At 35.5% G+C, this 14,235-nt stretch overlaps 1 protein-coding gene across 1 annotated transcript; it reads left to right on the top strand.

Moving 5' to 3' along the window:
• Window positions 1–7,196: 7,196 nt before the first annotated feature.
• LOC115981654 (carboxylesterase SOBER1-like) lies at window positions 7,197–13,788 on the top strand. The gene is made up of 6 exons (XM_031103942.1): window positions 7,197–7,489; window positions 10,290–10,342; window positions 11,718–11,841; window positions 11,996–12,117; window positions 13,419–13,526; window positions 13,608–13,788. Exons 1-6 carry the CDS (start codon window positions 7,204–7,206, stop codon window positions 13,695–13,697), a joined length of 783 nt encoding a protein of 260 aa, XP_030959802.1. The 5' UTR covers window positions 7,197–7,203; the 3' UTR covers window positions 13,698–13,788.
• Window positions 13,789–14,235: the final 447 nt, after the last annotated feature.

Here is a 14,235-nt window from a genome sequence, read left to right as displayed (position 1 = left end):
AATAAGTTTTGGACAGAACCAAGGCCTTGCATGGTCCTCGGACTCAAGCCTATGGGGAAACCAAGTACAAAAATAAGTTTTGGACAGAACCAAGGACTTGCATGGTCCTCGGACTCAAGCCTAGGGGGAAACCAAGTACAAAAATAAGTTTTGGACAGAACCAAGGCCTTGCATGGTCCTCGGACTCAAGCCTATGGGGAAACCAAGTACAAAAATAAGTTTTGGAGAGAACCAAGGCCTTGCACGGTCCTCGGACTCAAGCCTATGGGGAAACCAAGTACAAAATTAAGTTTTGGACAGAACCAAGGACTTGCATGGTCCTCGGACTCAAGCCTATGGGGAAATCAAGTACAAAAATAAGTTTTGGACAGAACCAAGGACTTGCATGGTCCTCGGACTCAAGCCTATGGGGAAACCAAGTACAAAATAAGTTTTGGACAGAACCAAGGATTTGCATGGTCCTCGGACTCAAGCCTATGGGGAAACCAAGTACAAAATAAGTTTTGGACAGAACCAAGGACTTGCATGGTCCTCGGAATCAAGCCTATGGGGAAACCAAGTACAAAATAAGTTTTGGACAGAACCAAGGCCTTGCACGGTCCTCGGACTCAAGCCTATGGGGAAACCAAGTACTCAAAAGGTTTTGGACAGAACCAAGGCCTTGCATGGTCCTCGGACTCAGGCCTATGAGGAAACCAACTACTTGTAAGGAAAAACTACATTACATGGACTTTAGGATTTATCCGAGGAAATCTACAGACAAGAATACACCCGTTTCGTTCCCCCACGCCATCAATAACCGTCAAATCTGGCAGGTCTCGTGAAGGGAAGATATTAAAGACGCGCTTCGGATAACCAAACGGCATAGGCGCATCATGAAGAAATTAAGAGGAGCATCTTGTAGACCGGTACACTTCTTGGGCAGGTGAAGAGTCGCCAGCGTCAGTCAAAGGCTGAATTAAGTGAGTCACAATAAAGGCTTGGTATTACCAAAACCCCCCATTCCAACCAGGATGTTGGACAGCAGGATTTTGAGGGGCTATTGTGGGGCCCAATAATTTATGGGTCAGGCCCACTTGCTCATGGGGAGTCCAAAGGCCCAAGCCGAAAAAGATAATGGCCCGGAGATGCAGCCGAGGATAGTTTCGTCCTCGGCAGACCCCAAAGCTCCATTGAAGGGAGGGGTAAAAAAGAGATAAAGGAACAAATGTGGAAGGAGATCTAAAATATCTTGGGAAAGTCACCCTTATGACCCTTCCCAGATAAGGCTCTGCACCTAACAAAGCTGTATTCCTCAGCCTTATCACTCATCCCCAACAATTCTGGGATTAGACTGATGGGACAAATATCAGTCTTGTAAAGGCTGACCCTACACGTGGACGAAGGACAGTTAACGCAGACGAGTATAAAAGAAGAAAGTAAGTAAATCTAGAAAAGGGCCGATCCCACCTCAAAAAAGAGAGAGACTACATGGGGAAGAACCTCTCAACGACTCCGGACTTCACTGAAGAAAGTCCGTCGTGGGGTAACCGGGAGAAGGCCTCAATAGTCCTCGGATCAACTCCGAGGAGATCCATGCCATAGGGCGCGACACCTTAGGGCTTAAATGTTCAAACCCAACTCCTTTTTTTACATGAATTCCTCTAAAGCCATGACCGGGCATCGCCCCTTGACCAGCGGCTAGCTTTTCAAGCCCACTCTCTACAAATCATATTGTGAGGGACCTTTATTGTGTGAGCCCAAAAATGTTAGTGGGCCGCAAAGGAATCGTGTCCTTACATTTAGTAATTTTTATTGTAAGAAGCCTCTCAGGTCCACTTGTTAGTATCCAAACCAAAATTAACAAATTCTACTTTCATTAGTTAATATTAGTGTGTAGCTCCCGTGCATATGCACGAGTAAAATTTTTTTAAAAAAAATCACAATTATATAGTTTAAATTACAACTTTTTTTTAGAAGAAGTTCAAATTCTACATGGTATTAGTTTATATTTTCTTTAAATCATGGTTTCTCATTATATACATGTGTGTGTGTGTCTATATATATAAATATATATATATATATATATATAACATTTAATTGAATTTAGACTCTTCAGTTTTTGCACCTAATAATTCACTTGCAACAAAAATTAAAAAATTAGATGGTCACGTGGGGAAAATTAGACTTCAATTGAAATTCAATTTAGAAACTAATTAGTTTTAGACTTTTCGATTTTTACACTTAATAATTCACTTGGCAAAAAATTAAAAATTAGATGGGACACATAGACACATGGCGCAAAATTGAGAATCTAATTAAGATCTAATTGGATTTTCTTTGAGCTTTGGCAATTAATATATACTAGCACATGGTTGACATAGATGATTTGATGTTAGATATCTCTTTTGTAGTATTTACTTGTGTTGGAACATGATTATTCAATCTCTAATCATGTTAGATATATTTTTGTAGTCTTCACTTGTGCAAGGAAAATAGCAATGTTGTAAATTTTGTATTGTACACGGACAATAGCACTTTGATTATTCAATTTAATCTATGATTCTGTTGTTGTCATTTTGTTTTGGGTGAAGCAATATCTCTATTTTTGTCATTCTATACAAGATAATTTGTGCAAGGATAATAGCACTCAAATAATTTGTCATTCTCTTTGCTTGTTTTGCTTGTTGAAGGTGGCTGTACTTGTACTTGTTGCCATAGTTTATGGTTTGTGTATGTCTGGCTGTACTTGTATGTTGGCTGGATTCTTGCAATTGAAGCCATTGATGAAGACTGTTTGTTTTGCTTATGTAGCCGTTGGGCAAGTGCCCTAGAGATTGTCAAAATCTGCTAAGCAGATATATCAGTGGCGGAGCCACTTGATGACCAAGGGGGGCCTGGGCCCCCCCAAAATTTTTGAAAAAAATAATTTTTTTTTTGAAAATATCCTAAAAATTTTGTAAATTTTTAAATAACCTTATCATTTTGGCTCCTCATACTTGATAATATACATATATATTTAAGAAAGTCTAAAAATAAACTTAATTTTCATTTAAATAAAATACAATCCATAAATACATATGTCAACAAATTACAATAATTAAACATTCATCATCTTTAAAATGAACACATAAGTATTTTAACAATTATCTCCACAAAAAAAAGGGAAAAAATTGAGTTATGAAGTATTGTATATTATTATTTTACATTTCACACACACACACACAAAAATTTATATATGGCCCCCCCCCAAAAATAAATTCCTAGCTCTGCCACTGAGATATATTGCATGCAAATGAAGATGACAATGCATAAGAGAGTTTCAAAGGAATGCAATTTGAAAATTTTAGTCATGTCTTTTTTTTTTTTTTTTGATAGTTCCCTATGTTTCTTTAGAATTAATTAATAATTCCCTTGGTGAGGTGAGGTAATGAAACTTGGCTTCGTGTTGAAGGTCAGCTTGTTTAATTTCTAATATCATTGACTAATAGCCAGGTGGTGTCTTGAGGATATATATATATAAGAAATAATGTTCGGGAAAAATAGCATTTTGCATGCATGTATGGAATAAACACTGCCCATAATGTTTCTTCACAAGTCTGTTTAAAAGTGAGAAGTCTCCCCCAACTTGGAAGATTGGTGGCTGAACTTTATTAGTCATGTCTTTTATTAATTTGTTAATGGTTTCCTCTGTTTCTTTAGAACTAATGATTCCCTGTATTTCTTTTATTATTGCTGGCTTGGTGAGGTAATTAAACTTAGCTTCTCATGTTGAAGAATGAAGATAGAAACCTGCCTTGTCCCCAACTTGGAAGAGGTGGCTATAACTTTAGTGATTTTTCTCGCTGATGATTCCCTATATTAATTTATTTAGAATTGATAACTTTTTTTTTTTTGAAATTTTAATGCTATATATATATATATATATATATATATCCTGGCGGTCGTCGAAGCCACTATTCTGGCAGTTCGGTCATCGATTCTAGTAGTATGGTGGTCGAAGACATCGATTCGGCGGCAGTCATCAGAGCCACTATTACAATAGTTGGCCCACCAATGATGACAATACGATGGTCGGAGACACTAATCTGCCGGTAGTCACCAAAGCCATTATTTTGGTAGTTTGGGCACTGGCGGCGTTTGTCGAAGCCACTATTTTAACAATCCACCCACCGTTGGGTCACTATTCGGCGGTACGGTGGGCGGTGAGACCAATCCGGCGGCATTCGTTAGAGCCACTATTTTGGTGGTTCGGCCATCAAACCTCCACCACAAGCGACTCCATTGGTCGAGCCACCATTGTTGGTAGTTTACTTAAAATATAAGTTTAAATTAAAAAAGTATGACTATTAGGGAAAAAAAATTGATGAGGAATGAATATTTTATTGAAATATCTTGTAAAATAGATTAACTGATGTAGGTGTTTTATAAAAGTGATGATGTAAAATAGAAAAAGTAGGTTTTTGTGTGTGTGTGTGTGTGTGTAAAATAGACGGAATCTTTTAGAAGAGCTGATGCGGTTGCTCTTAAGGTGAAAAAAAAAAAAAGATTGCCAATTTTGTGAATTACAACAATAGATCTTTATTATCTAATGAGAAATTTCATTGTGTACAATGGGAAGCCAAAAAAGAAAGGCAATCCCCAATCTCCTGACTAGTGGCAACACACCCCTCTTGTTTCATTACAAAATTGCAATGCTATTTGAAAAGACATACCAATTATTCAAGCTTCTAAACTGTAAACTGCATTGCAATTTAAGAGGGGAAAAAATTAGTTCATTGTATATGCAGATTTCTTCTTCTTCTTCTTCTTTCTTCTTTTTTCTTTTTGGTAACAATTTCTTCTTCTTTGTGCCTATAAATATGTGAATTCCACATGTTACAAGTGAACAACATATGCAAGTGCTCTATAAGATAATTTTGCTTGTTTGATTTGAGCCTCTGAGGTTGATAGGTGGAGTTGTGAATTAATAATTTATGTTGTAGTAATACTTTATTTTTTTAGGCCATTAGGGTGTATCATTTCTTATGGGATCTTTGGGGGAGGGGGATGGATAAAGACTGGGGTTCTAGTCTCTAGGAAGAAATTTCACACATATACACTTAGATTATATTAAAGTAGAATTCTATCTCAAAAAAAAAATAATAATGATAATAATATCAACAATTAATACAAAGTCTACCCAAAAAAAAAAAATTGAAGACTATTAGGGATTATTATTAATTGAAATATAGTGAGAGTCTATTTCACGATTAAGATTTTATTTCTTGGATATCACCACACTACTATTAATCTTTAACTAGAAAATGGTGAAATCTATGCCTATACTTTCAGGATCTTCCTCAACAAGTATTGAGAATTAATTTCAAGGCCCACTTGGCGAATTAGGTGATGGTGAATTTATTTCAAGCCCCATTTGCTTTGTCCTTAACTCTTTATTTTCCAAATCCTCATTATTATTTTCAGCACCTAATCCACCTCTGCATTGCTCTATCTCCTCGCAACCTCTTCGATAAGGGTTGGACGGTGGAGGTAGACAGCTCGAACCAGTGCAAGTTGGTTCATCGCCTTTTGTTATAGTTCCATATTGAATAAATTCAGCATTTGCAGCTTCAATGAAGATCATTGAGCAAAGCAAGAGAGTGGCAATGATGATAACCAATGCTTTGGGCATGGCCATGTCTTTGAAGCAAATTGGTTTAGGAATTAGGACCTCACTGTTAATGAGAATAAAGTGCAAGCTAGAGAGGAGATGATGTTGAGAGTAGGATAGGTTCAAGATGGGTTTAAATGAAGCTTGAATTTAATGTGGGAGTTTCAATTAATATGAGAAATTAAGATTAAGTTTCAATTATTAATTCTCGTTAATTACAATAAAAGTAACTTCACCCGACAACATATTTATTATATATGAATAGGCTAAGTTAACAAGATTTTTTTTTTCTAATTTTATTTTTTGAGAAGAAAATTATCATGAATTTTGATTGAATCATTAATGTGGTATCTAAAAAATAAAATCTTAACCGTGAAATAGACTTTCTCTATTTCAATTAAAATAAGAGACATTGTGTTTTGTTTTGCTAGAAACTAAGAATTAAGTAAAAAAAAAAAATTAAAAAAAAAAAAAACTTAGATCCATTTAGGCCTAATATTTCATCTTCAATTTTCAGCAAAATTAAGCCTTAAATAACCAAAATAAGTAGTTATCAAAAAATTACCAAAATAAGTCAAATTAACAAATTCAAATAAGGTTTCAAAACCCAAAAACACATATATTTGGTTGAAAGCTTTATCAACATTATTTTCATCAATTTAAGCTTTGATAAGAAAAATGTAGAACCCAACTCAACCCAAAAAAAAAAAAAAAAAAAAAAAGAACCAATTCAAGGTATTGTGTTTGTTTTGACGAAGCAACAACCTTAAAAACAATTCATTCTCGTACTCTTGTACGACAACTGTTTTTCACATGAAGACAAGGGGGAAAGAAGGTATTTTCAAAACCTTGTTCCCAAAAATTTGGATTTTTTTTTTTGTTGCATTTAACATTATTTTTTTAAATATTTTCATTACTTGTCAAGTTTGCAAAACTATATAAGAAACTAGCATCTCAAGACTCTAAAACTCGGGTTTAATGTAGAACTTGAGTTTCTAACACTCGAGATTGAAGGAATGGTCCTGGAACTCGAGTCTTAAAGACTCGAGTTCCTGCATGGTTCACCAGCTTCCCCTTTTTTCTTCTTCTTTGGCGTTCTACATGTTGTCCAAATCCAGATCTTCTTCTTCCTTAGATCCAGTTTTGATCTTCTTCAGTGTTCTACATCATTTGCGTTCTCCATCTCCACGTTTTCTACTTCAGATCCAGTTTTCTCTTGGTCGTCTTCTTCTTCTTCTTTTGATTTGGATCTATCTTCTTTTCCTTCTCTCTTCTACTCCTTTTCTCCTTCTCCATCTTCAAATCTGCTTCTATGGAGCTCAAGTCTCTCCAACTCGAGTTCCACGTGGCTAAATTGCTCCATGCCAGTAGTAGAACTCGAGTTTGAAAGCCTCAATTTTGTCATCAATCTCAGTTTGAAAAATGCGAGATGCTAGTTTGCAAAATTGTTTCAAAGGCATATTAACTTAATATATTCTTTCTCCTCACTGTGCTAGCCTCAAATTACCTCCAAAAATTTGCAAAAAGCGTTAAAATACAAAAAGTCAAAAGAGCCGTATAAAATTGCAGAGATGAAGGTTGCTCTATTTGCAAAGCCAATTACAGCCTTAGCAATCACTCTGAGTAGCACCATTGGGTTTGTGTTACTATCCCACTCACACCAACAACTATCTTCTCTAAAGTCAAAGACCCACACACATTCAATGGCTAACAATCGAAGCTTTATTGTTTGGCTACATGGATTAAGGGACTCAGGCCCAGCCAATGAACCCATCAAATCCCTTTTCACTTCCCCAGAATTCAAAAACACAACTTGGTCTTTCCCTTCTGCTCCTTCCAATTCAGTCACTTGTAACAGTAAGTTTGAATCTTTGTTTTTGTTTTTTTTTTATAATTGGTTTGATAATAAAGTTGTCGACTTTAATTATGACCCTGCAATTGCATGCTCAACCCAATTGAAATTGAAATTTGTAAATGTATTAGTTTTTTTTTTTTTTTTTAATGGATTGGACTCAAAGAGGAATTTAAGTGGTAGTATACTGATGGATTCAAAATTCGAACCAAATTCGGAAAACACCTTAATAGTAGTAGTACACAAATACACAAACACGAACTACCTATAAAATGATTACAAATTTAGTTTTTGCATTTCACCAAGTAAACAATGAACATAGCTTCTTCTTCTTTTACTCCTTCTACGTTGACTTTTTAAAATTGTGTTTCTATGATTTCTTGGTTCAAAAAACATTTTTTACTGCTGAAGAAAAGGGAGTCTACTGCTCTTACTCGGATTTAGTGTTTGAGATTTTGAGCCGGGAAACTTTAAAAGATATTGGGAGGTGCAGGCTAGTTTCAAAAGCCTGGAACATTCTAACAAGACAAAAACGATTTCTGAATTTTTCATTCGGGGTTATGCAAGAAAACCCGTTTACGAGTTTGTTTCCATCAATGCTTTGGATTGTGATTCTAAACTCTCTCTTTACTTCTTGCCCGGTCCTGTACAAATCGAAGCCTCCACTAAACAAGGTATTCTATTGTGCGTGAAGAGTTCTGAAACAAGAATTTTGGGAGTAACTGAGTATTTTGTTTGTAAGCCGAGCACAAAACAATGGCAGCAGATACCTAATCCTAAAACACGGAACGAAACCAAAAGATGTGCGATGGTGGTGCTTAGATCAAATCCATTGCGCTATAAAATTGTTCGGTTTTCAGAACCCAAGTTCTCAGGCATCAGGGACAACTCATGCTATTCTCTTTGGTGTGAGATATTTGATTCGGCAACATGGGCATGGAAAAAAATTAGAAGATAGGATAAGATTTCCCGAGTACGAGTTCTTGAGACTTGAGCCTGCTGTGTCTGTTTGTGGTTCTTTTTATTGGCTTATGACTAATAACCAGGTATTCGCGTTTCATGAAGATACGGTTTGCAAGAGAAATTATTTTAGTTACATGAAACTTGTAGAGTACCAAGGGAATCTTGGGACGGTTTGCAAGGGTATTGATTTTATACAACTTTGGGTGATGGAGACAAAAACAATAAAATGGGGTGAGAAAAACAGTGAGCACTGGAGTGGTGTAATGGAGTACTTGTCCCACAGCCTTCTACAGTACTGACATTGCAGTCATGAAGGGCTGTTACAGTGTAACATTCTGCAAATTTAAACGGTGCAGTTCAAACGTGTTTTTTGTAGAACGTTTTTCTTTTTTGGGTGGTTTTGTCACGTTTTCTTATCTGTATCAATCCTTGTTCAAAAAACATTGTTTAAAGGCCACAATGCTATAGAGCCAATCTACTATCTCAAGGTGGTAGACTCGCCTTGATCAAATCTGTGCAGCCTTGCCTGTAGTTGGATAGTACAACCTAGCAAGTGCTGATATTTGCCTAGCAATTTTTGATAAGTAACGAAATTTTATTGATCAAAAAAGAGAATTTCCAGGTATACCAGCGGTGTACTTGAGAAGCAGCACATCAATCTCTCAAATTACAATGCTCTAACATATCTAATAAATTAGAGATATTTGCCTAGCAATTAGAGCACCTATCATCCTACTGTAGTCCAGGGGTCTCAAGGCCATTATAGTTTCTGACTTAATCAAATTTTTATTTGGATTAATCGAAGGATACTGTAAAGGGAGCATAAAGGTAAGCTAATAACAACAAATTGAAATGAAAAAGTATAATTTCTTTTTTAGTCACTAATGCACTGTGATATGTGCCATCTTGACTTTCAAGACATGAGATTCATAGCTTTTAGAGTAGCAAGAAGTCACCCTAAAAAAACTGATGTAATGGCACAATATATTAGACTTTCAGAATTATGATTTCTTTGCGGTACTTGTTCATGTAAATTCTTCTATTCATACAATTTTTTCTGAAAACTTCAAATTAAAAGAAATAAAGACATAGATGCCATTTTCATTTGGTTTGTTGATGGTCATTGTATTCTTAAAATATTCAATCCTGATTAACTTCTGATGTTGCATGTTGTAAATGGCGATAAAATAATTTTCTGGCTATGGCCTTTTTCCTTTGTGAAAACATGGATTATTGATCTGTCTTTGGCTACCGTTTCATTACTAGAGGGATAAACATTTTGCTTCATTATCATAAAGTATAATTTTTTCGTTTGTGTTTCATCATTCTGGGTTGAATTTGTTGGTCCATGGGTATCCTTTATGATTTTTCCTCATTGGTTCTTCTAGAAGACATATTCAGGGAGTTCAAGGTTTTCTGCATGGCTTGTAAATGCAAAATTTTCACATCAAAGTAGAATAGCAGATATAAGGTCATCCCTGGAAAATGCCCTTTGATCTATGAATTAAAATTATATTAATAAAAAAGATATTGTTCCATATATTCAGTGTAATTTCTAACCACTACAAATTTATATAATCGTTTCAAGTCTTTGGGATGTCCGATTGAAGTGTTGCTTTTTCATTATTCATTAGTTCTCTTCAATTATCTCTGGGCCTTATCATAGGGAGTATTACTTTCTTGGTGTGGCTTCCTTGATTTGTATGATAATAATGAGTAACATCAAGCTATAGAGCATGTATCAGCATCGGCATAACAAGTTAAAGATTTACTCCTGATGATGAAGATACTTTTAATATTTTCTTCATCTTAATGCCATTCTGTCTTTGCTTCTCCTTGTAGATGGTGCTGTGATGCCTTCATGGTTTGACGTTCATGAGCTTCCTGTGACAGCTGTAAGTTATGCTTCCCTCTCTCTTTTTTGGTTTATATGGTGAGTTACATGCATCCACTGTGGGTCTTGAACCTACAAGCTACAACCCCACCTTCCACCATACTCTTACAAGGGAAGGAAGTGTTATTTAGCTAGATTTCATTAGCTTGTTTTTAACTGCTTAAATCTCTATGTGAGTTCAGTTCGCACAATGATATATGTATATGAAATCAGTAAGTCTAAGTACACAAAGAAGGGTTTGGCTTACCCACAGTACTTTTTTAGCTGGAATTTCCTTTTGTTTTAATAAGAAATTGTCATGTCATCCAATAACTAAATAAAAGGTGGAGATTGAAACTCACTACCACTTACCATTGTATATTTAAAAGAAAATGAGATGTCTAATTAAAAAAAGTATTGGAGGTAAACCAAATTTTACAAGAACTTTACTACAAATTTCACATTTGTTGAGATGGCAGTTTGTGATTGGTGTGCAAACCATTGTATATTTAAAAGAAAATGAGATTTTTAATTAAAAAAAGTACTGGAGGTAAACCAAACCCTACAAGAACTTTACTACAAATTTCACATTTGTTGAGATGGCAGTTTGTGATTGGTGTGCCATAAAGTGATGATAGTGGTGGTCCCATGTGGGAATAATGTTGCACCAATTATAATCTGCCACCGCAACAGGTTTTGAAAAAAAGTTGTGAAATTAATTATGTCTATAGCATTGTTTGAACCAAAAATTGACTTTTTTTTTTTTTGGTTTTGTTGGAAACAAGAAGCTCCTGGTAAGGGATTTACTGGTAATTCTTGTATGAAGTTGAATTCTGTTCGATGGGTTGCTATTTATGTTGTGATAGTAGAATGGTAATTGACTACTTTTAATATGTAGAGCCTCGTTTATGATGGCTTTACTTATAAGTTCATCTGATGCTAATGCTTGATGATTGGCATCAGTCAAATTGACTTGGCACTTATTTATGCATGATCAAGGGTCTTAATAGGAGTAGAGCCCAGCTAGCTTAAAGTGGTCCAGTCAACCTTCTGTCAGAGGTGCCACAATCTTCTGATACACTGTTAACTTCAGAAAAATATTAAATAATGTCTTTAGATTTCTGAAGGTCATACCATTGATGTTTGATTGCATTGTTGGCTTTTACTAGTCTCAATCTGACACTGAACCAAATATGTCACACCACTAGTGCAAACGTACATCTCCACTTGAATCTTATCAGTTATTAGAATTTGTCAGTTGGCTCTTGCTATAGTTAAAGTGATGTAGCAAGCCTTAAAGAATCTCTAGGAGGGGATTGTGAATTGCTTTGGTACAATACTAGTTGATATGCTAATTTGTTGCATTTATTGAAGACTATTTTTCTGACATGAATCAGAATTCTCCAAAAGATGAAAGTGGTGTGCTTAAAGCGGTTCAGACTGTGCATGCAATAATAGATAAGGAAATAGCTGCTGGCACAGATCCTAATAATGTCTTTGTGTGTGGATTCAGTCAAGGAGGTCTCCCTCTTCTCATTGCTCTTCAATACGATCCCCCTTGCCAACCTCCCCCCCCCCTCAAAATAAATAAATAAATGGACACAGAAAAATATTGTATACATCATTGATTTTAGTTAGTTCTTATAATATGCAAATTTAAAAAACTCTTTTGCAGGTGCCTTGACATTGGCAAGTGTTCTGCTGTACCCAAAAACTCTAGGAGGAGGTGCAGTCTTTGGTGGATTTGTTCCTTTTAGTTCGTCTATAGTAGAAAAAATTTCACCAAATGCGAAGGGGGTACCTTTCTTCAAAAACACTGTGATGTGGTTTTAGACTTAGTTTAAAAACTTTATCTTTTCTTTATATTTATTTTAGTATCTTCTTGACTTGCCATTTGGATGCATATGAAACAAAGATCTTAGCAAACATTTTGTGGATAGGTTCTCAATCATATCATTGAGGGATGGTCGAGCAACGGGATAGTGGTTGATGCATAACGCATTTGAAAGAAAATAGGAATTAAAAGGATAGGATAGGAAACCCTTGGCTTCACTATGTAGGAGCATGGAATCACCACCAAGCCGAAGAAATTTTCATCAGAAGATTACCATTCCAAATACAATTTCTCAAACCATTCCTGGAGCCTCTTTTTATTGAACTTTAGGGATTACATTAATGCCCAATTACATCCCATAAAATTCTCAATGAATTAAAGCCTAAATTCAAAATTCATATATGAAATCAAAAATAATAAATTCTGAAATAAAAAATTGATTATGCTTCTTGCATCAGTGGTGTAATACATTTGGTTCAATACTCACTTTGTCCTCCCTGGGGGTGGGGGGGGGGGGGGGAGAATGGGTTTGAGTATTAGTGTAGAATCTGAATTTCTAACATTAAAAAAAAAAAAGAAGAAGAAGAAGAAGAAAAGAAGAAGAAGAAGAAAAAGAAAAAGAAAGAAACCCTCACTCTGTCCTCCATCTTGTCATATTCATCTCCTAGTTTAGCTATGGATTGTCGTGCATTTTCTTTATAAATCAAAAGTAATCTTGTTATTTGTAATGAGAATAATTGCTCATCTACAAGTTTCTCTAGTGCATCAACTATGGTTTGGTGGCATAGATTTTAATTTGGTGATAGGTTGCAGTTAAATAGTGTTGGATTGCTTGGAACTCGTTCATTAAAACAACTTGTATGCATTGACACTAACAACTCTGTAGCAGAGTTCAATGCCTGATGTTTGCAAGAGTTTACTTAGGTCTGAGGATCTACATGGCACCTACTAGCACATTCTAGTCCAAGTAGCAGATCTTACTAGAGTCACCCAACTGTATTTGCTAATTCATCTCACTGTCATAGATAATCCCCCCTTTTTTTAATATTCTTAGTCATTTATGTGTACCAGTAGGCCCATCTGATTTAGATTCAACTAGTCATATCTGATAATAGGCCCCACTGCCATCGACGCATATCTGATCATTTGGAAACTAACAATTTGAGTTAGAAGGCTGTAAGACAAATTTGTATTCTATATTAAGATTTGCATGTAACTCTTCAATTTACTTGTGTTTTGGTTATGAATCTGAATGTATGTGCAGACACCCATTTTGTGGTCCCATGGAATGGCTGACACAACTGTATTGTTTGAAGCTGGACAAGCTGGTCCTCCTTTCCTTGCACACGTTGGTGTTAGCTGTGAGTTTAAGGTAATACATCCTAATATTGCAATATTTTTCTTAAATTCTTTCTTGATTTGCTTAGGACTCTTGAAAATCTTTTTTTCACAGGCTTATCCTGGTCTTGACCATTCAATAAGCAACGAAGAGCTGCGGTACTTGGAATCGTGGATAAAGACATGTATGCCGGGTTCTTCTTAAAGACTTGGGTGGAACAAGTCCTGTTATATGCATTGGTCTTTGATTTTCTGATTTGTCATACAATTTTTACATAACGAAACTTGAACTTTCAAGTTACTTCACATGTTATGATGAAACTAAATCTAAAAGCTATTTGAAATTACTTTTAAAATATGCAAAGGTCCTTACCTTAAGCCCACTCATTAAGCTTGGCAAGTATTCATGTACTAATTGTAGAATAACTATGGTGGAGAAAATTATTTTATACTTTAAGAGCCATTTTTCATCATCTTACATGATGATAGATCCGATATCAAAAAACCAAATATGGTAATACTAGGTTCAATCCGTGTTTGGATTTAATCATATTTTTTGCTTGTTCCCTTTTTAGGTCCCCAACAAAAAAAAGAAGAAGACTTGATTGGATATTGGCCCTATCTTTTGAACACGTATATAAGATATATGCCCTCAAATTTTTCTACCTCTGTGAAATGTCTAGATTTTGTTGAATGGTACCGGGTTTAAATCTGAGCTACATGCATTCATTAGAGTGAGAGGT

The sequence above is a fragment of the Quercus lobata genome, chromosome 3, assembly GCF_001633185.2.
Source record: "Quercus lobata isolate SW786 chromosome 3, ValleyOak3.0 Primary Assembly, whole genome shotgun sequence".
NCBI classification, from domain to species: domain Eukaryota; kingdom Viridiplantae; phylum Streptophyta; class Magnoliopsida; order Fagales; family Fagaceae; genus Quercus; species Quercus lobata.
This window is presented reverse-complemented; position numbering and strand designations above follow the sequence as displayed.

Excerpts from the sequence above, each read along its gene's own strand:
- LOC115981654 (XM_031103942.1), top strand. The coding sequence starts at position 7,204 with ATGAAGGTTGCTCTATTTGCAAAGCCAATTACAGCCTTAGCAATCACT. Across the intron at positions 11,842-11,995 it reads GTGTGGATTCAGTCAAGGAG|GTGCCTTGACATTGGCAAGT; the intron begins GTCTCCCTCTTC and ends ACTCTTTTGCAG. Across the intron at positions 13,527-13,607 it reads GTGTTAGCTGTGAGTTTAAG|GCTTATCCTGGTCTTGACCA; the intron begins GTAATACATCCT and ends TTTTTTTCACAG.